Below are 23664 nucleotides of genomic sequence, written 5' to 3'. Positions count from 1 at the left end.
TCCTCTGTCCACTCACTGACTTTATGTGAAGTTTCTGTTTCTTTTCTTCCTTGTTTTGGAGAGACTTTTGAGAGGGAAAGAACCATCTGGATACTGAAAACGTCCTCCAAAAGCCAGTTTCGCCCAGATGTTTAACATCTCCTTTGGGACAGCTCAAAGTCTAAAGCCATTGGTGACCAATCCGAGGAACTGGGCATCAGGAAAAGAATCCCAGAGCACTGAGTGTTGAGAGAGCCAGGGAGGAGCTGAGAAGGGCCCCCTGGGGCCAATGTTTGAGCTCTTGCATGCAGACCTTTTCTGGCTCTGTAATTGCCGTTTTTTTTGACTTTGTCTTTAAAGGGCCAACCAAAAAACTGGCAAAAATGAAGATGCAGTCATTGTTAAAATGGGAGAAACCAGGAGTGGAGAGGTAGACGGCTTAGCGATGAGCAGCACTTGCTGGCCTTTCAGATTCTGTGAGTTCGATTCCCACTTCCCATCTTGGGAGGTTCACAACCAGCTCCAGAGGAGTTGATGAACCCTTCTGGCTTTCCCTGGCACTGTTACCTGAATGTATGTTTGTGCTCATGCGCAGGCCTACACGAATGAAAAGTAAAACTTTAAAATTTAAAATAACCAAAGAACACATACATCTATCGGGGTATGGTGCAGACAGTAAAATCTATTCTGGAGCTACTTTTGAAAAGTGAAAGGCAAGACAGTGCTTTCCCCAAAGTATCTTTAAATAAAAACATCAGCATGAGCATATTCTTAGATGTAACTGTAACGTCCAAAGTGAAAACAAGCTTATAGAACAACAGAAAGTGACTGCTACATATAGCACTTAGGCGAGAGGCAAAACGGTAGCTACTGTAGCTTTGCTGTGTAGATAAACACTTACACGTGCACCTCTGAGAAACGCAACGATGTCCACCCTCCGCACATGGACAGCTGACCTTTCTTACCCAGTTTTAGACGAGCAAATCCAAACTATGTTCCCATCAACTGTATCCATTTAGTGAGGTTAAGTATATCTCGCTAAAGATATTCATGAGGAAGGTCCGTTTTCTTCACAAGCAGTATTTTAATAGGTTTTTGATATTCATTTGATATCATGTACTTATTTGGAGAACTACAAGAGAATGAAGTGTGTAAAACTCACAGAAAAAGATTGGAAATGTTTCAACGGATTGTGTGACCATGACTTAGGGGTGTTTAACGACAATAAAAATGCTCACAATACATTAATAAAAACAACATGAACACACAGCGTTATCGTAAGGGAGCTTCTTTTTTTTAATTTTTATTTTATTAACTTGAGTATTTCTTATATACATTTCTAGTGTTATTCCCTTTCCCGGTTTCCGGGCAAACATCCCCCTAATCCCTCCCCCTCCCCTTCGTTATGGGTGTTCCCCTCCCCATCCTCCCCCCATTGCTGCCCTCCCCCCAACAATTCTGTTCACTGGGGGTTCAGTCTTAGCAGGACCCAGGGCTTCCCCTTCCACTGGTGCTCTTACTAGGATATTCATTGCTACCTATGAGGTCAGAGTCCAGGGTCAGTCCATGTATAGTCTTTAGGTAGTGGCTTAGTCCCTGGAAGCTCTGGTTGCTTGGCATTGTTGTACATATGGTAAGGGAGCTTCTTAAAGGCACAGCTAAGTTAGGGATTAATTTAAGCCACTCGAAACAATTCTTAGAGTCCACTTAAAATGAAGTGTTACGTCCATCAGTTGAGTACCGTTTTGTGGCTTATAAATGACCTGTTTCTCCCCTAGGCATTACTTCTATGGGTAGAGCTGGAAGCGAATAGAATCGTCACTGCTTTCCAGAGAAACCAATTACCTTTCCTTCTGACTCTGGTAAAGCTGCCAGCGTTCTTCTCCCCCCAGCTTTCCAAAATAATCTTTGTACGTCCTTTAAAAAGACGACCTTTTCTGGTACTTTGCCAAACTCTTTTATTTTTATTTCATTAATTTTTTTTAAAAGAACTGTTCTTGACCAAGTTTGGGAAAGCGCATGGTGTTTACTCCACATAAAACCAGTGCGTTTGTTTCGTACGGAAGTGCTCAGGGTGTGGGACGCTTTCAGGACACAAGGATAGCATGGGATCGTGCATCACAGCAAACCCCACCTCCATTGGGAATGGGGAGGCTGAATATTTGCTGTTCTAACTCCAGAGTCTTCTCAGACACTCGTGTACTAACAGCTTATGTATGTCCGTGCTTCTGTGTATGTGTATATCATCTGATATGTTTTTGTTTCATACTGGGGACTGAACCACGGACACTTGTTGGTACTAAGACTTGTTCTATGGCCGAGTCCGGCCTCTAGCCCCCTCCCATATGTATTTTCCGAGCACCTGATTCTGTAAGAGGTGGCTTGAGACACATGGTCTAAGGAGCTATGGTTAGCTGAGCAGTTGAATGGACACACGGTGTAGGGTTAGCAAGGGATTGAGTGACCTCCATCACTGTGACTAGTGTTTGTTCTGGGCATTTAACATTTTCTCTTCTGTGAGCTTGGATTTCATTGGTCAACAGTGATGGTTTCTTATATACTCCAGGAAGCGGTGAATATCAGGCCTAAGTGTAGCCAACAGACTTCCTCGTCTGAGAGATTTGGAAATCTACTGCTGAAAACTTGGAGCAGAACTTGGGTTTATGCAGGACAGGAGGATTAGTTCAATAAAAATATTAGACACGGACACATTAGGCATAAGCTTAATTAAAAATAAACCAAAACTATTTTTTATCTTAAAAATAGATTTTAAACACTCACGGTGGGTTTTAAACTTTTTTTATTTACGTTGGTGTTCTGCCTCCATGCCTGTCTGTGTGAGGATGTCAGGTTCTCTGCAACTGGAATTACAGGCAGTTGTGAACTGTCACGTGGGTGCTTGGAACTGAACCAGGGTTCTGCGGAAGAGCAGCCAGTGCTCTTAACTGCCGAGCCATCTCTCCGGCCTCCCACCCAAGCTGGTTCTATTCAGATAAAAAACTGGCCCAAGTCAAGTATCCGAATCAGTCACTTTGGAGAAGTTTTGTTCCCAGCTTTGAATTCTCTGCCTTGCTTTTGTGGGCTTAGCATCTCATTAATAATTTAACTTCTTTGACATTTATTTAGCGTGTATATGTGCATGCCAAGGCACAGGTTTTATATACATATGTATATATATATATGTATATATATAATCTTTGGGTTGGACTGTGCTCGAAGGTTTGATTGTAAAAGTTACTATTGTAGTTGCTAAATTGACTTTCATTTGTAAAAAAAAGAAAAAATCATTTGGTAAACCGGCTTGGGACTGGGACAGAATTTCCTAATAAATCATTCTGGAACTCTTCTGTAATGAGATATGGAGGTGGACTCGGCATTAACTTAACCTGGGAGCTTTACACTGGAGCTTAATCATTGAAGGGCTCCCAACCCAGTGCTGAGTTCATGTAGAACTTTCACGATGTTAAGGGAGCAATGCTGCTCCGTGCGTATATGTGCATGTGTGTATGTGTGCATGTGTGTATGTGTGTGTGTTTATGTGCGTGTGTGTGTGTGTATGTGCGTGTGTGTATGTGTGCGTGTGTGTATGTGTGCATGTGTGTATGTGTGTGTGTTTATGTGCACGTGTGTGTGTGTGTGTGTATGTGTGTATGTGAGCATGTGTGTATGTTTGTATATGTGCATGTAAGAATTCGCATATGTGTCATGTAAAGTAATAATATATTCGTTTTTTTTTTCTTTTTCTTTTTTTCAGAGCTGGGGACCGAACCCAGGGCCTTGCGCTTGCTAGGCAAGCGCTCTACCACTGAGCTAAATTCCCAACCCCAATATATTCGTTTTTTAACTTACTTAAGAACATCTCAGGGGTTGGGGATTTAGCTCAGTGGTAGAGCGCTTGCCTAGGAAGCGCAAGGCCCTGGGTTCGGTCCCCAGCTCTGAAAAAAAAAAAAAACAACATCTCATACGCTATGTTTTGATTATATTTTCTCCCCTCTCCAACTCAGCACCGATCATTTGTTAGTAGAGTCGGAAGTCAGGAGTAGGACTGACCCTGCCCCAGCCTCACTCAGTCCAACGTCGGCTGTGCCCAGGGGGTTCGGTAGCTGATTCCACCAAGTGCTAAGGCGGCGGCGTTTCCTCCTTTAACAGCCCTCGTTCATCTGAAACGCTTTTCCTGACCTCGAGTACATAGGTCTATAAAACAGGAATACAAGCCAAATACTCACTGATAATTCACTCATAAAGAAGTTTATTTTTTTAAACGATTATTTTGTGTATATGTCATTTAAAAATTATTGCTTTAAGTTTTTAAAAAATATTTATTTATTTTACGTGCACGAGTGGTTTGTGCCATATGAGGACAATGCCAACCGAAGCCAAAAGAGGAGCTCAAGCGACAGACGGCCGGGAGCCTTCATGTTGCTGCTGGGCTCCTGCACGAGCTGCAAGTGCTTTTAATCACTGAGCCGTCTCTCTATCCCTTTATACACATTATTTCTCCACTTTATAGAAGAGGAAGCAAATTTGCATACTAATGAGAGAGATGTTTGTGCTTTGTTTTCTGAAAGGAATTAAATCTTGGCTGAACATTTGGTGCTGTAGGACATGGAGACTCTTCAGTGTTGTACAGTGTTGACTAAGATTCCTATTTTATAATAATCAATGCTGAGTCAATCCCTTTGCATTAATGTATAGCATGAAATGGCAGAAGTATGTTTGAGGCCATTTCAGATGATTGTTGGAAATTCTGTCCCAATCCCAAGCCAAAATTCACTGGAGGATTTTTTTTTTTTTTAAACAAAATGAACGTCAAGTCAGCAAATTTTAACATCGAACCTTGGAACATAGTCCAGTCCAAAGGAATATATGCCAAGGAATAATGGTAGAAAAATGTTCAAAGTCTTCATGTTCCGTAATTAAGTTGTCATTGTTTTTAGAGCAGAAAACTCTGTGTAGTAAAATCGTTGCAGTTCGTAATATAATGTAGTCTTGGCTCAGCCCAGATGTCTCAGGCAGAGTCCATCGGAGTTCACTGGTGCTGTGTGGTGTGCCGGTGCGCACAGTGTGGATGTCATGTGAACAGAACCAAGGCTATCGCGAAGCCCCATGATGCAATGCGGCGAGCAGGCGAGCCCTCCGGGAAACACCTCGGGTTCAGCACTTGTTTGGGTTCTGAATAATTTTTGGTTCTTGAACATCCTGAAATTGTTTACTATTGTCAAGTTTTCACGCCATCTACATTCAATCGTGTGACCTCATATGGATGGTGACGTACAGTTTAAGAAGTGGCACTGAATGAGGCTATCGAAGCTAACAATGACTTCTGCGCTCTTGGGTCTTAGAGAAAAAAGTGTCCACTGAGGATTCCTGATTCACTGGAATATAACATGTAACAGTTTTCTAGCGACCGCTTTCCGTCTCGCTGACCCAGCTCCCACTCTAAGCGAATGCTTGTCTCACAGTGCTGGGCTGACAAGCACATATCGCATGCATGACTTCTTACGTGAATTCTGATGATTGAAGCCCTCACCTCATAGCCATGTCCCCAGGCACAGATACTTTCCTGGTTGCTTGTTTCCTTCATTGCGTTATTGTAACTAGATTTGAATATGTTTTTAATTATTAGTATTTGGGGGTTGGTGTACGAAGTGAGGGTTTATGGTGGCGTCTGCCTATATGTGTGTCATTATATTGGTTGTCACTGTTCCTTTCCTCCATTACTCTTTGTGTCTTACATGCTCAACTGGTCTTTTCTTTCCCCAGATAGTCTCCATTTCCGAATGACCTATATTCCATCACCCTAGTTCCTAGTCATGAAGATCTCCCTTAAGTTAATCTATATTACCTCTTTCTCAAAATCTGCTTTCAAGTTTTGTGAATTTCAGACACATATATGTAACATACACACATGCATACATACATACAGGCACGTACGTACATACACATACATTTGATTTTAGGTCAAGGCTCCATGTTTAAGAGAAGCCCCATGCTATTTGTCTTACAGAGTCTGGCTTGTTTTACTTAACACAGTGCTTTCTGGTTGCATCTGTTTTCCTGTGAATCTCATGATTTCATTTTTCTTTATGGCAACATAAAATTCCATGGCGTATATGATCCCTGTTTTCTTTAGCCACTCCTTTGTTCCCCAGGCTGTCTCGTTCCCAGGTATTTAGTAGGTAGCGGTAAGTATGGATGGGCAAGCGTTCCTGTGGTTTGTTGACTTAGAATCCTGGGTAGAATTCCAAGAGTGGTAGGGCCAAGTGCTATGTGTGGTAGAAGTTCTATTTCCAGATTTATTTTTTTTTGAGAAACTTTCATACTGATTTCCGCAGTGGCTGGACCAGCTTACATTCTTACCTGCAGTGACTACGAGTCCCATATCCCCACAGCCTCAGTAGCACTGATGTGTTTTCTTGACGATAGCTGCTGTGACATGGGTGAGGTACAATTCAAAGCAGGCTTTATTTGTCTTCCTCGGATGGCTAAGCACATTTGACATTTAATTGTCCTGCATGTGTCACTTACGTGAAAGAAAATTAATAATGATGATGACGACTGAACTCGTTGTTACAAGTTACTAGCAGGTAGGGGTAAGCGGAAGGGGAGATACTGGTCAAACAGTGTAAACTTTCCAGTTCTGGACTAGAGAGATGGCTCATCGAGTAGGAACACATGGAGACAAGCCTGGTGGCCTGAGCTCTCTTCTGGAACCACACGATAGAAGAAGAGAACTGAGTCCTTTAGGTTGTTATCTGGACTCTATGTTTGTGCTATGGCACACACACCAAAGATGAACAAGTTCTGAAAATGTAATGTCCAAACTGGTGAGTGAGTTAGTAGTATTGTATATTTAAAATTTGCCGAATGGGTGGGTCTCAAATATTCCCATCACAAAATAAAGGATAACTAGGGGTGATGGATATAGTAGCTTGATTATGGGAATCGTTTTACAATGTGTGCGTATGTGTGTCTCTATGTGTACACACGTATGTATTGAAAACACCACACTGAACACCTTAAATATATATGGTGTTTTGTTTATTAGACCCCGGTAAACCTGGAAATAAAAGAGAGGATATATTTTCAATCTTTTAAAATAAAGCCACTCAAAAGGAAAACACTCAGGTCATTGTAACAGTCTATTATAATGAATATTTTATTAGAAAGCTGTGCGAAAGCATCAATTAAAAGTAAAAATTGATCGATTAAAGCAACCACAGGTTGTACATCTATTGTATATATAACACTGGTCTCAGTAATAATGGGGCTGAGAAATTCCTGTCCTCTTACTGGGCTACAGTTGTTACACAATGTATCATTCATGTATTTGTAGTGCTGTGGGTATAAACAGCTACTCCACTGGCGGCCAAGTGAAAAAGTGTAATTACACATAGTATATAATATTCCACAGCTCAACTAAAATAACATCACGACGCTGGGTGGATTATGCAGCTTTGGGGGAGCCTGGATTTGTCGCTGAGCAGGAGGAATATGGCACCAATGCACTGAATGCACATAAGTGTGCTCGGTGAACTCTGGATGTCTTTGTGAGAGGTTAGACATTATTGGTGCTATGTGTGGGAATTTGACTATGCTTTTTTTGGGTTACTTTTTATACCTGTTTTTGGTAATTGAGGACAACATCACAACTGTAGGTAAACTCTTTTCCGGTCAGGGTCCACTCTCCTGGCCTTTCCTCTCACGGTCTTTCCTCTCACGGAGGTGGTGTTAATGTGGCTATCTTTGTCCTCTCCCCTGAGGTCTCTTATGCTAGGGGACTCATTTCAATTCCAACTCCAGCTGGGAGGGCACTGGGGTTCTGTGTTTCCTCTAACTCTGAGAGGTGATGGCTTGCTCACTTCTGGACCCCATCCTTGCGTGTGATGAGAACAGTGTACCCTGGATTCTCTCCTGTGCACGCTGCTTCCTTTCTCTGTTAGTCTGCTCTGTTTTTTTTAACCATTGCTGTTCTTCTCAGGTCTCTCTCTGTTTTACAGCCCGTGAGTGCTGGACACAGCAGTTTTTCCAGAGTGTGCCACTTGTTCCTATGCTACAAATCCTGCAGGGGAGCAAGGTGCAGCAATGGTCTTTTTTCTTTCCATTTCTAAAAAAGAAATCTGTTTATTTATTTGCTGTGTGGCAGCTGCAGCAGAGGTTGGGGGTACAATCATGTGCACATGCATGTGCATGCGGAAGTCACAGGACTTTTAGGGGGGTTGGCTTTTGCCTCTCCCTGTGTAGGTTTCAGAGACTGAACTCAGGTCACTGAGTTGGCAGCAAGTACCTTTCCCACTTGAGCCTTCTTACCAGCCCTCTCTTTCTACTTCTAAACACAGGCATTTAGCTTAACTGAAAGGTCTGGTAATGCTCATGGAATTATACCAAGATACAAAATCTGCATTATACACTGTGTTATTCACTTTGTGAATTATACAAAAAGTGTGTGTTTTGGGTCAGTTGCTTATCTACCGATGCTGGAGTCACAAGATACCTACTTTCATCTGTTGTTTTAATACTTGGGTGGTATATTAGGGGACCACCTAACTTACCTCAGCCTCCTGACTCTTTCCTGTATCATGGTGTATAAAGACTTCTGACAGGCTGGAGATGTGGCTCAGATGGTGAGACTGCTTTCCTAGTATGCAGGAAGTGCTGGGTTTGACACTCTGGCATCACACCCCAGGCATAACTGGGGTGTTGTGGCCCACCCCTGTAATCTCAATGTTCAGAGGGTAGAGGCAGAAGGACCAGAAGTTTAAAGCAAGCTCATAATTAACATGCTCAAGGCAAGTCAGGGATACACCAGACTGTGTCAGAAACCAGAGAGGCTGGGGTGGAGAGATGGCTCAGCGGATCCTTCCTTTGTAAGGAGGACTTGAGTTTAAATCTCCAGCCCTTACATAAGAGCTGGGTGTAGACACACGACTCTGCAGCCCAGTGCTAAGGGGGTGCAGGCACATCCCAGGGGCTCTCCGCTCAGCCAGTCTAGGCATAGTTGAAGCAGTGAACTCAAGCTTCAGTGGGAGATCCTAAATCAGAAACTATATGGAGATATGATTGCAAAGGAGACCCCTGTGTTGTGGTATGGGCAAGTCACACACACACACACACACACACACACTCACACACACATACACACACTCACACACACACACTCACACACATACACATAAACACACTCACACACACTCACGCACACATACATACACACACTCACATACACACATACACATACACTCACACACACACTCACACACACATACACATAAACACACTCACACACATACACACACACTCACACATACACACACTCACACACACACATACACACACACACATACACACACATGCACACACTCACATACACACACACTCACACACACATACACATAAACACACACATACACACACACTCACACACATATACACACACTCACACACACACATACTCACACACACATACACACACATACACACACTCACACACACACTCACACACACATACACACACATACACACACACACACACACACACACACACACACACACCAACTCATCTGTACAGGGTCCCCAATGGAGGAGTTAGAGAAAAGAGTGAAGGAGTTGAAGGGGTTTGTAACCCTAAAGGAAGAACAACAATATCAACCAGCCAGACCCTCCAGAGCTCCCAGGGACTAAACAACCAATCAAAGAGTACACATGGACAGACCCACGGCTCCAGCAGCATATGCAGTAGAGGATGGTCTTGTCAGGCATCAATGGGAGGAGAGGCGATTGGTCCAGTCAAGGCTTGATGCCCCAGTGTAGGGGAATGTCAGGGTGGGGAAGCTGGAAGGGGTGGGTGTTGGGTGGGGGAGAACCCTCATAGAATCAGGGGAGGGGTATAGGATAGAGGGTTTCTGGAGAGGATAACATTTGAAATGTAAATAAAGAAAATATCCAATAAAAGAAAAGAAAAAAAAGTAAGAAAAAAAAAGAGGTTTGGTCTACTCTGGGCGTGGTGGGAAACCTGGTTGCAATCAAGCAGACATGCTGGAGAAAGAGTTGAGAGTTCTACGTTTGGATTAGCAGCAGCAGGAAGTGAATTGGTTTGAGCATCTGAGAACTCAAAGCCCATCCCCTCGTCAAACACTTCCTCCAACAAAGCTACATCCACTCCAAGACCACACCTCCTAATAGTGCCACTTGGATGGGCCTGTGCGGCCATTTTCTTTCAAACCACCAAGAAGTCATGTGCTCACCCTTTAGAGAGGTGACCAAGTGAGAGTGAGCTAAAGAGGTGAGGTTTCACAGACTATAACACTTGGACATTCTGACCTAGCTCAGCTCCCACAGGCGCCTCTGCCCTTACGATACATTCTCAGACACTTGTCTTTGCAGATCACAGTAGTTGCCATGCCTGGAGCAATCACTCTCCACACCCATTACCTGATTAAATCAGAAAACTCTCTTCCATGTGCCTCCTGAATGTCTGTATTCTTCTTCCTTTAGAGAATTACACGTGTTTTGAGGTATAGGACCGAGTGTACAAATGTCTCTTATCAGAAACTGATGGCGCGAGACAGTGATTTATAGCAGGTGGCGCTGGAAATGGGTGGCATTTGCCAGACGCTTAGCTGAGTTCTTTTTTTTTCCTGTGTTGAAAATCGGGGAAAGAAAAGAGCATTCTGTACTCTCTTACTTTTAAAAAAATCTTTGTTTTAGATGGAACCATATATGACCTTATATTAAAAAGTTAAAGACGGATCAAAGAACTGTAGCTGTCAACCATACATTGTTTACTCAGAAGTAACCTACCTTTTGATGTTGTCATTCATGTACACACACACACACACACACACACACACACACACACACACACACACTCTTGCAAATGCTAAGCAAATGTCCTTACCACTGAGGTATATCCCTAGCCCCACACTTGATATTTGGTATTTTAGGATCACAGGTGTTGAACTACTTATATATTACTAACTTGACACTGGAAGGTGAAGTTTTAGCTCTATTTTATTTCTCTTTCTTCTCTTAATCTCAATGCAGTCACAATTTGGTTACTTTGTCAATGTTCCATTTACCTTTTTTGTGCTTAACAAAGTCTTAGTACCATAAAATAGCTACTGGTGTTTCTCTCACTCCCTATGGGTCAATCAGAATTAGAAAGGGTTGACCAGATGGCTCTGGCATCTCCCATGATTGTAGACAATGGATAAGGTAGAACAGCAGGAGCTGACTAGCTCCTTCTTTCCAGGTAACCTTGGGGCTTTCCCTATAGTCTCTTCCCATGGGCTAACCTGGGCTCCTCATAGTAAAAGTGTTCTAATGGCCAAGGAAGACAGTAAATCACTCCGCACATAACACCTCAGAAGTCACTACACCATTAGTTTGTCATAGACCTGCTCAAAGTCAAGGGGATGGAACATAACTATTACCTTTACATGGGAGGGGTATCAAGTAATTTGGGATCATGGAGTTAGTTTTATTTTGATTGTGAAAGGCTATCTCAGTTTAGCTTAAGCTTTGTCCCTAAATTCATTCTGTTACCCAGGCTAGCTTTGAACTTAGACCTCTGACCTCAGCTTTCTAAGTTGCTTCGCTTACAGGCCTGTGCCGTCTCATTCAGTTGAGGGCTGTTTTGAAACAGCCAGAATCAATGTTTCATTGTGACTGAAGAAATAAAGTTGGCTACGAGGTGAATAGGATGCTGTAGATGGTCTCATGGTCGTGGCAAAGCGTTTTGGTTTCCTTGGGAAGATGTGTGCTTTAATCCGTCCTTTGTTATATCAGAATCTCTAGCTGTCTTCCTCCTGTGCTGCAGCTTTCCACATGGTCAGACCTATCAGATAATCAGTAGCGTCTCTTCCCCTGGCGTTACTCTTCCTGAGTTCCTCTGCTCTCTACACCATGCAGCTGCTTTCTTCATTTTTAATTTTTGGCATGCATGTAAGAGTTTCCTTCATTTCTCTCTGGGTTAAACCCCTCAATTCCTGGGTCATATGCCTTCTCTTCTGTCCATCCTCTTCCTTGTTAACTTATTTCTTGAGACAGGTAGCCCGGAGGTAAGAGTCTAAAGACCAGAATCCACGGATCTCCCTGTCCCTTAGCATCTGTCTGTGTACGGAATTCCAGGTTGCAAACATCTCTGAATTCTGAAGGCACGATTTCTTCTCTGTCTGTTTTCCAACATGCTCACGGGAAGCCAAATGTCTGTTGACTCTCTATCCTCTGTGCTAACTATACTTTTCTGTCTGGAAGCTTTAGGCTTTTCCCTTCACTCCTGGTGTTTGTGTTTCAGATCTAGGTCTTCATTTATTTTTCTAGTTAGTAATTGTCCATAGAAAGTATCTTCATGTAGACCAACTTTCTTGAATTGAGGGTAGACTGATCAGAGGAGGATATTCTGGGTCATCTACTTAAGAGAAATTCCCTTTCCTTGAGGTTGGTACATCAGGGTTCAGGGCATGGTGAAGAGAGCTTGGATGTTGGCCTCCACTGCCTCTTTCCTGGCTTAGTATGTAATGTGATACTCTGTAGTGCTCACCAACTACATACGAGACCCTCTGTACACACTAGCTGTGTGCTACTAGACTGTGGTGCACACTGACTGCACGATTTATGACCACAGTGCACACTGACACACACCACATGATGGCAGTGTGTGCTGACCTCCCACTACATGGTTACAATGCACACTGATCAATGCTCTGTGCTGGTGGGGGATGCTGGCTGAACACTAAAATACTAAGCTACATGTTGGTCGCATGCAGCATGACCGGTTCACACTGACACTGTTGGTGGTGCACACTGACTGCACACTACCAGACCATGGTGCACACTGTCCGTGGTGTTAATCATTTGGCAAGTGGACCTTGTCAATCTGGAGGCTCATTTCATTCCATACCTGGGGTCTCTCTTTCTTTCTTTCTCCCTTTCTTTCTTTCTTTCTTTCTTTCTTTCTTTCTTTCTTTCTTTTTTTAAAAGATTTATTTACTTATTATATATAAGTACACTGTAGCTGTCTTCAAACACACCAGAAGAGGGCATCAGATCTCATTACAGATGGTTGTGGGCCACCATGTGGTTGCTGGGATTTGAACTCAGGACCTCTGGAAGAGCAGTCAGTGCTCTTAACCACTAAGCCATCTCACCAAACCCGGAGTCTTTCTTATGTTTTTAATAATTCCCTTCCCATAACCTCTTCTTCCTCTCATTGGAAGCCTGCTTTGAGATGTTGGATCGACCTGCTAACTACTTAATAACTTCATTGACTCATTGCTGTTTATCCATGGATTCTTTCATTCTTAAGTTCAATTCTCAGACTCAAAAATTCAAGTAAAAACAAAATTTTACTTACACACTATTTCTTTCTTCCTTTCTTTCTTCCTTCCTTCCTTCCTTCCATTTTTCCTTTCTTTCTTCCTTCCTTCCTTCCTTCCTTCCTTCCTTCCTTCCTTCCTTTCTTTCATCTACTTTGTACCCCAGGTTGGCCTTGAACTCACGGTTATCCTCTTGTATCAGCCACCTGATGTTGAGATTATAGGTATGAGCCACCATACCTTGCTTCTTCTCTCTCTCTTTTTCTTAGGGCAAACGATTACATAAAACATGAAACTCATGATTTTTCGTCACTGGTTGTATGTGTGGTTTGAACATGTGTGCTAGTCAGTAATATGTTGGATGTCCTCCTCCAGGGCTGTCTGACACACTGCCCTGAGGCAGTGTCTCTCAGTGAACTGGAAAGTCACTGGTTCACGCATGCTGGCTGCCAGCTAGCTCTTGGGATACACCTGCCTTTCTTAGGAGATGGTCAGAGCTCCAATCTTGGTGCTGCTGATAATTTTAGGTTGTTCATACCCTCTTTATTTAACTTTGGTAGGTAATGCGTTGTTTTGGAATTATCTGTTGGAAGTCTTTGTATTTTCCCATGAGTACTCATAGCTATAAACTGTCTTCTTTGGGCCGTCTTAGGTGTCTCAGCATTTCTGATGTTTGCTTTCATTTCCCTGTGGGTTTTTTTTTAATCTCCATATACTTCTGTAGTTTCTGTACCTTTTTTGTTATTGATTTCTAATTTTATTGTACTGTAATCTGATAAGATACAAAGAATTATTTGATACATTTGTATTTTGTAAGAAGTGATTTGTGGATTAAAATGTGATCCTTCTTAGAGAATGCTGAGAATAAAGCATATTCTGTGTTCGTTAGTTGGAATATTTCGCTAAGTCCATTTGATCTATGGTATAATTTAACCCTAAAATTTCTTTGTTGGTTTTTGACTTGGGTGATATATTAGCAGGAGGGCCTTTAAACCACCCAATTCTCTTTGTTTTATGATCTATATGTCCTCTGATGTCTACTTGTTTCCATTTTATAAAATTGGGAGCTCTAATAATTGGCGAACACATATTGTGTCTCTTGGATAAATTATTTTTATTAATTTTAGTGGTTTTCTTTATCTCTTTGGAGTAATTTTGGCTTGAAGTTCACTTTGTGAGAGCTCAGGTTTTTGGGTTCTATTGGTAAATTGACTTCCATCATTTGCTGTTTAGTCTCTTGTGTGTTTTTGCCAGTGAGGCCCATTTCTTGGAAGACAATAGATAGATCTTGTTTTTAATACATTCGCTAATACGTACCCATCCATTGTGGTGTGAAGGCCATCATTTATATTTGGGGTTATTATTGAAAGATATTTACTATTTCCGTGATTTTATTACTCATTTTCTGGTTTGTTAGTGTTTTATCTGTTCTCTCCCTCTCCCCTTTTGGATTAGGAATACAGTCATTGGATAGATGACTGTGGTGAGCGTGTGGATTCTTCCTTAGTTCCCTTCTGTACTCCTCTTATGACATGTCATTTTTACCATACCGTCACAGTCCAGAGTGCCTTTGTTCTGCCTCTGTGTTTAGAATTCCTTTAAACATCCTCTACACTCAAAGGATTGGTGGTCCTGAGTTACTTCAGTTTGAAAGATGTTTTTACTGGATATGACAATCTTGGTTGGCGTTTTCTCACTTTCAGGGCTTGAAATACATCACTTTATGAATTCCTGCTTTTGGGGCCTTGTATATATACTATATACATAAAGGGCTACCTGCCTCTTCCTCCTGAGTGCTGGGATTAAAGGATGTACCACCATACCCTGATTTATTTTAAAGTTGATATCTAAGTATAGCATGCCCTCAGCCTTGTCACACATCCCTGATATTATTTATTCCACTTACTCTTGTATATTGGTGATAGCCTTTATTATTATTATTATTATTATTATTATTATTATTATTATTGCTTTTGACTTTTTTTTTACCGGATTTATTGTTTAATTTTCAACATTTCTATTTAGTTTTGTTTGTCTTTTTAGACAGGGTGTCATGCAGTCTAGGCGGGTCTTGAACTTGCTATGCAGATGTGCATGACTTTGAACCTCTGATCCTTCATACTCCAGCTCCTGGTAGGCAGGATTACAGGAGTGCTCCGTGTGTCCCATTTCTGCAGTATTGAGGACTGGACAGGGCTTGGACACGTCTGCCATAAGCACGCTACCAACCTAGGCTCTGTCCCCAACCCTCGCTTAACCTTTTCCCAAGTATCAGTTTCTTGGTTAGTTTGGGGTCCATATTGTTTTCTCACATGTTTCTGACTTTGTTCTCCAGGTCTTGGGGTTTCTTACTTCATTCAGCTCTTTCCTTTGTATCCTCACTTAAGTCATTTGTTATTAATACAAGCAAAAATTTGAATTCTTCATCTGACACTTTATTCATTTTTATATCATCATTGTTGTCATCGTCATCGCCATCATTGTCACCATCATCGTCATCATCGTCATCATCGTGATCATCATTATTTTGACAGGGCTTCTCCGTGTAGTCCTGGCTGTTGTGGATCTAGTTCTGTAGACCAGGCTAGTTTCAAACTCAGAAATCTACCTGCCTCTCCCCATCACTGTCTTTAAATTCTGTAGTTGAGGAGGCGCCATCTTTAGTGGGGTTACGTTACTCCACTTTTCATGTTCTTGGTGCTCTGTGTTGCAGTCTGAGCATCTTTGGCCTAGCTCTCTCTTCAGCTGCTTTTGGAGGTTAGCGGGAAGCCTGCTCTTGAGGCCATAAACTCCAGTGCTGCCCAGAGAAGAGGAAAGCAGCTGCCGTGCCTGCGAGCACAGTGAACTGTACAGGGCATAGGAATGCTGCCCAGGCTGCACGGACGCTTACCTAACACACCGCCGCCAACGGTGTGGTAGGAACAGCAGGAAGGGCCACACGCTGCTGCAGAGCGGGACATCCTTCAGCTGAGGTAAACGTGGAGTTAGTAAGTGGATGAGATAGGAGAAGGGCGGGGAAAGAAGGAAAAATGGAGCAGAAGTGAGGTCAAGTAAAAGTAAAGCAGAGGGGTTGGGGATTTGGCTCAGTGGTAGAGCGCTTGCCTAGCAAGCTCAAGGCCCTGGGTTCGGTCCCCAGCTCTGAAAAAAAAAAAGAAAAAAAGAAAAGTAAAGCAGAAGAAAAGAGGACCGCAGAAGAATGTTACAAAGTGAAAGGGGAGTGGCCGGCTCAGCAGTAACCAGCACTCACTACCTTTGAAGAAGACCTGGGCCCAGTGCCCAGCACCCACATGGTGGCTCATAGGTGTCCTTAGCTCCAGGGAATCCAATGTCCTCTTCTGGCCTCCATTGGCAACACATACACACACACACACACACACACACACACACACACACACACACACAGAACGTATATGCAGGTGAAACACTCACGTACGCATATAAAATAATCTTTAAGCAAGTTTAGAAATATATCAGAAGAAAGTAAAAGAGATCAAAGAAAGAAAAAATAGAACCTCAAATGGTTGCCTAATAATGAAAAAAAAATAAACACAAATGAACTATATAATGGAAGATGAGAAATAAAAACTTCAAAAAACTTTTCCTCAAAACCAACACGTATGAAACTAGGCATGGTGGCACAAGCCTTTAATCCTAGCACTCTGGAGGCAGAGGCAGGGGGATATCTATGAGTACGTGGCCAGCCTGGTCTACATAGCCAGTCTAGAATAGCCAGAGCTTACAGAGTGAGAGACCATGACACAAAAAAAACAAGAAAAGCAATATATATGATGAAACGTTACACTAATAAAAGTATAGTAAAAGGGATAAAAGAGAGGTTAGGAGGCAGGGGAGACAGGAATGCTGTTCATCTGCCCCCTGTCCTGGGTTCCTTAAATTTAGAGTCTGGTGGGTGGGTGGATCTGGGGACAGAGAGGGTCATTTCCACTTGTCTTTCTTGTGGGTTTTGTGGGATGCTGGTGTGGACTAGGTAAGTGTCAGATCTCTACCAGAGTGGTGTTTACGTTGGCGGCTTTCCTTCTTTGTATGTGCGTGGGCCTTTATCACTCTAAGCTTTGCCTTCTGTGGGCTGGTCCGGCACTCTCGCTTCTCAAGATGCCTCAGTGTGGACACCCTAGGTGCCCTATTTTTGGACCAGGAAGTTTCTTTCAAGTGCGATGCGAATCCGGGAGCAAGTACAATAAAGAGGTCCATAAAGACCAGCCTGTTTCTGAGATGCTGAAACTTACTGGGCGTTTCTCAGTTCCTGAGGGATGAGACTATGGTGTATCGTTTATATCCGTGGAGACTCAGTTTCCTGACCAATTTGGGATTGAAACCGCATGTAGACCTGTTTCTAGAGGTTCATCTACTACTGATCTCCCGTGTGGGCCTCTCAAGGTACAGGGTGATGAGATTAGTGTCCAGCCACCTAGCACAGGCTACCCGGCCCTGTGCAATAAGCTCGCCCCGAGGCAAGCCCCCTGCGCCAGTACTTCTTAGTTTGCTAGCATCTCCTTATTTTTATGCCTGACTGCCGCCTCCCTCCACTGGATCTTCTTCTGGGGCTGTGGCAGGCTGTCTTCTTGCCCCTTCGCTCGTAATGGCCCTGCAGGTAGCTAGGTTTTAAATAATAGGTTTCTTCTCAATCCGGTTTCTAGGCACGGATCTCTGACCCACGAGAAGGGACCATATGAAACTGCTCTCTACCATGACCTATTTCTCTGGAGGAGTCACCATCTTCCCAAGGCTCTGGAGTTCTGGAGGCTTCTCCTGTGTGAGGACAGTCACCGTGTCCATCAGGGCCCTACCTTACTCTTAGCATGAGGCTCAGCTCCCTCTTCCCCGCTATGGAGTCACGAGGCTGGGCTCTGTGCCACCTGCTCCCCCACCCCCACCGCCCGCGCCGGCCCCAGCTGCTCAGTCTAGGATCTGTTTAGTTGTCCTTTGGTGAACTTCAGATGCCTGTCCTCTCTTTCCTCCTCTGCAAGACAGTCTATTTGTTATTTTAACTCTCCACGTCTTCTGCATCAGATGGAGGCAGCCTCTAATCCGATACCTTACCCACGAGGGCCCCACTGATCCATTTATGTTTGCCTCTCACATTGTGCGGCTCGGCTCAGCTGTACGCTAGGTCTTCACGGTGTTGGGTAGTATTAGTGCTACAATTGGCGTCATTTAAAAATTACATCTATCGACCTATTTATTTATTATGTATGTATTTATTTAGTGTGTCTGTGCAAGGGCACACACACGACAGCACACACGTAGAAGTCAGAGAACTTTGTTGGAGTCTGTTCTCCCCTTTGACCATGTGGTTCCATGGATCGAACTCAGGTCGTCAGGCTTGGTGGTTAAGTGTCTTTACCAGCTGAGCCATCTTGCTGGTCTCTGAATTTGTGTCCTTAAAACTACAGATATACCTCAACTTGCTACAGTTTCCCATCCTGATAAACTGTTATTTTGTCTTTTTTTTTTTCCGGAGCTGAGGACCGAACCCAGGGCCTTGCGCTTGCTAGGCAAGCGCTCTACCACTGAGTTAAATCCCCAACCCCCCAATCCTGATAAACTGAATCGTAGGCTGAAGCTTTTGTGAGTGAAAAGGGCATGTACCACAGCTAACCTGCCCAAGGTCGCAGTCCGGGGCACTGTGGGCGCGTACTGTCTACTCTTGTGAGCACATGGTTGACCAGGAGCCATAGATTCTGCCTGTGCTCAGCGTCTCCGGAGAGTGTGTCCTCCCTTGGAAAAAAAAAAACCCAAATCCAACATTTGAAGCATAGCTGGTATAGAAATTATATTGTTTTCACAGCATTCTAAAGATCTAGAAACTCACAAATGGCTCTTAGCCCCGTCCACTGTAAGAATGAAGACTATTCTCGGCAATCAGACTGCTGATGATCCAGAAAATGCTAACATTGCTCTGAAGGGATGCACAGTCAAGGGGCGCACAGTCATTGCGAAGGGCTCCTCTGGAGTGACTTCCACCACATCAAGGTAGAGCCGAGTCTTCTTGGAAAGAAAAAGAAGAAGCTCTGGGCTGGCAAATGGTCCAGGTAACAGAAAGGAACTGGCCCCTGTCCAAAACGTCTGTAGCCATGTTCAGAACGTGATCAAGGGTGTTACGCTCAGCTTCCGGTACAAGACCAGGCCTGTGGATACTCACTTCCCAATCGACATCGTTATTCGGGAGAATGGGTCTTGAGTTGAAATCCAAAATTTCTTGGGCGAAAAAAACATCAGAAGGGTTGGGATGAGGACAGGTGTTGTTCATTCTGTCTCTCAAGCCCGAGGATGAATTAATCCCTGAAAGGAAATGATATTGAATTTGTTTCAAATTTAGCAGCTCCAATTCGGCAAGCCATACGTCTTAAGAGCAAGGATGTCAGAAAGTTTTGCGATGGTGTCTGTGTGTCTGGAGAGGGACCAGAGGGTCAGGCTGACGAGTCAGAAGAGGATCCTGAGTTAAAAAACTTGCGTTGAAAAAAAAAAAACAACAAAACAAGCATCGTTAATCAGGCAGTAGGCATCTACAGTACTGAGCCTCAAGCATTTAGAAGCTGTAGATTTTCTCCGTCATGCCTTGTATAGGTCTCACACGTATCTTTGAGAAATTATCACTGCATATTTCATGAATTTTTATGCGGCTGTTAAGGGAAATTATTTTAAGAACTTTCTATAGTTCTTGCTTTCTAGGACTATAATTAACTTTTCCGCATCAACCATACACTGCTAACTTGATAGACTGACTTATTAATTCCGGCAATATTTTGTAGATTGTTTTGGGAGTTCTACACGTATGAACACTTTCATTTCCTTTCGACTTCTATCACATCAGTTTACTTTATTCTGCTGGCTGCTTAATTCAGAAAGAAATTAAAAATGAGGGAAGCTTCCAGCGCTTTACTAATTGTACGCTTTCTGAAGATTCTACTTATCAACTTGGAGAGTTTTCTTTCTTAAAAAATAATTTGCTTCTATGTTACGTGACTTGTATTCTATGTGGATGTGCATATATTCATAAGCACGCGTGTGGGCACATGTGTGCCATGTGGACCTATGGAGGCCGGGAGACAGCCTCGGCTGTCATTTGTCACCTTCTACTTCCTGTTTTGCTGTTGAGCGAGCCGGGCAGATTGGCTGGCCCGAGCGCTTCCGGAGGTTCTCTAGTCTCTGTGTTTCTTCTTCTTATAGGAGTGTTGCCATTACAGATGATTCTGTAGACTAGGCTTTTACATATTTCCTGAGGATTTGGACTTAGATCCTCATGCTTCATGGCAAATGCTTTTATTCTGAGCTATCTCCTCAGATATCGGAATTTTCATCTTTAAAAGGAGTTTTAATTATTATTATTATTATCATTATTATTATTTATTTTGTGTCTATGTGAGTGTGTGTATGCATGTCGATGTACATGTGCCACAACATGTGTGTGGGATCAGAGGATGGCTTTCTGGAGTCAGGTCATCCTTCCACTGTAGGTTCCAGGGAGGGATTGAACTCATGTCATCAGGCTTGCCTGCAAGCACATTTACCTGGGGAGCCATCTTGATAGCCCCAGAATTTCCTTTCTGTTGCTAGGTCCCCCAGTTTTAATTTCGCATGGGTGTTGAATTTTTGTCAAGCACTTTTCAACCTCATGTTTTTTTTATTCAGTGTGCTGATACAGTGAATTGTATTTTTTGTAATTTTTTTATTGTCACATTTCTATCGTACTCTGGGGGTTGCTTTACCCTTTCCTATATTGCTGAAATCAGTCTTCTAATACTGTTCATGGGGCACGATAATGTATAATTTTATCTCCCAGAATGCGGCTGTCAGTCCTCAGCAGCAGTAATGTGCTGATTGCATAATTAGCTGGGACGTTCTGAAAGGGTTGATATAAAATTAACAGTAATTTTCCTTAAATGTCTGATAGAATTTACCAGTGAAACAATATGGACTTGATGATTTCTTTGTAGATAGCGCCTTTGATAATGTATTCAATTTTAAATATTTGAAATATTAAAAATTTCTACTTGGTTTTGGGTTAATTTCAGGAAGTCTTACTTTTTATGGCCAGTTATTCATTTAATCTGTTATATTGTTAAACTACATACATTTTCTACTAATTTTCTTTTTTGTTAAGCTACTTATATTTTCTGACACTAATTTTCTTCATTATACTGTTGTTTTTTTAGTGTCCTTGGGAGACCGGTTTTAAGACACCCCCCCTCCCCCATTGATAGCAAAATTTATGGATGGTCACATTATGTAAAATGTCATAGTTATTGGTATAGAATCTATATTACCCTCCTGTATATTTTAGCTCCAGATCATTTTTCATAGTGAACACAATGGAACAGCTATGTAAATAGTTGTCCCATATGACCTAGAGGAAAACACAAAGAAAAAGCTACATATGTTTATCACAGACACACGTTTTCCCCAAACACTTTTGATCCTTACTTGGTTGAGTATGAGAAGTTCTTTTCAGATGAGAAGAACGTAGAGTAGACCCTTGGTTTACAATACTGGCAGTTTCTGCTTTCCATCTTGTTCACCCTAACCAGGAGTTTATCAATTTCTTCTCATTAAAAAATTTAGTTCTTTAAGCGGCATAGCTCTGTTTCAATTACGAACACATTAAAAGATAAAATTAGTTCTTCAAAGATTTCATACAATCTACTGCAAAAGGGACTTCTCTGTCGAGGGTTGAGAGATGCATTAATCTGTGAATACAGCAATAAGTCTTCAGGAGTTGGTTTATAAGTATGTGTGTGTGTGTGTGTGTGTGTGTGTGTGTGTGTGTGTGTAAGTAGTATGTTCTTCTCTAGGGCACATGACCTGCCTAGCCATAGGTCCTTGGCCCCCCAATAACAGGGCTAGGTATGGATTTTATCTTTCAGATTAAGCCTTAAAGCCAGTTAGAAAGTGGTTGGTTATTCCCATAACGTTCATGCCACTATTGGACCAGTGGCTGGTCATTATTGTAACTCCCAGGGTTTAGAGCTTGATAAGATCAATGGCTACTTTTCTCCTCTGGTGGTGTGCACATCACCTTCATCATCCTGAAAGCTAGCCAGCAGGGATGAGGCTTTCAGTTGGTCCCAGCTTGATCTCTCCATGTACTATGACTCACATATGTAGTATCCAGCAAAATGAACTATTTATTTTTTCAAGACAAGTGCTGGGATTACAGGCATGTACTACCATAGCTGACTTTATGAGACTTTGGGTATCAAATCAGTGTTTGGTGCATTTGAGGTTCAGTAATCAACTAATTGAGGTATATTCCCAGCCCCAAGCAACTTTTGAGCTTGTTATTTTTCTATATTTTTGTTTTGTTACCATTGTTTTTCTATGTTTATTGTTTCCTTTCTTTTATACACTTTTGGTTTTAATTGTTTTCTGGAGGTGGGCACGTAGGACATTGATTTTGATTTGTTTTTCTGTTTGAATATAAGCGATGGACACTAAACTTTCCTTCCAGACATTGCTACATTATCTAAGTCAATGTACTTCTATTTATTGAGTACAAATATTCTCTAGCCTTACTTGATACATTGTTTTTGTTTGTTTGAAGGGATATGTTCAATTTCAAGCATTTGGTGGTTTCCAGTGGTCTTGCTTTTATCGATTTCTAGTTTGGCTATATTATGGTGTATCTCAGTTTGAATCTAGTTTGCCTCCCAGAAGTTGATATGCCATATGCTTGCTCTCCCGTATGGTAATCATGAAAGCTTGTGAAACCTTTCAGATGTAGGGCTTAGTACAATGGGATTAGATCATTTGGAGAATGTTTCTTTCAGAAGGGGTTCATGTAATTCTTAGAGGACCCTGGTTAATCTTCACATGAGTGAGCTGTTTCAAACTGACACCATTCCATTTGCTTGGCTCTTCTGTAAAGAACTGCCCCCCCTTTCTGTGTCTCTGTTGTTCTTTCATTGCAGCTACTGTCGGAGGCTAAGCAGTTGAATTTTTCTTGGCCTTCCAGAGTCAAATGTATGCTATATGAACCTAGTTTCTTTATTTAAAAAAAAAACCACCAAGTTCCAGGCATTTTGTTATAGAGAAAAGAGACAATAGGATTGGGAAACTCACTTTCAAAAATTATTTTAATTTTTAAAAATTGTGTTATGACTTGTTTTCTGGAGCTGTCTATAGTCCATCTTAATGAACATTCAACATGCATCTGAAAATTCTCTGCATTTTTCTGTTTGGTGCTTCATAAAGATTAACTAGGTTGAAGAGGTTGATGGTGCTCTCAACTATTGCACGGTCTCTTATTTGTTTGTTGGATAAGGTTTCACTGTGGAGCCCTGGCTGGTCTGAATTTATGGAGACCAGACATCTGCCTGCTTTTGTTTCTTGAGCGCCAGGAGTAAGACGT

The 23664-nt window shown here is 42.3% G+C and overlaps 1 protein-coding gene across 1 annotated transcript in view; it reads right to left on the bottom strand.

Annotated features, from left to right (window-relative positions):
- Window positions 1-23664, bottom strand: part of LOC148000359 (uncharacterized) — a 43293-nt gene that overhangs the window by 17642 nt on the left and 1987 nt on the right. Inside the window, 2 exon segments of the mRNA XM_087589565.1 lie at window positions 15678-15861; window positions 19459-19598. Of these exon segments, the coding sequence (XP_087445691.1) occupies window positions 15678-15861; window positions 19459-19598 (324 nt within the window).

The sequence above is a fragment of the Rattus norvegicus genome, chromosome 16, assembly GCF_021556685.1.
Source record: "Rattus norvegicus strain SHRSP/BbbUtx chromosome 16, alternate assembly SHRSP_T2T, whole genome shotgun sequence".
NCBI lineage: Eukaryota > Metazoa > Chordata > Mammalia > Rodentia > Muridae > Rattus > Rattus norvegicus.
The sequence above is the reverse complement of the archived record's forward strand: the minus strand, read 5'-3'. Positions and strand labels throughout refer to the sequence as shown.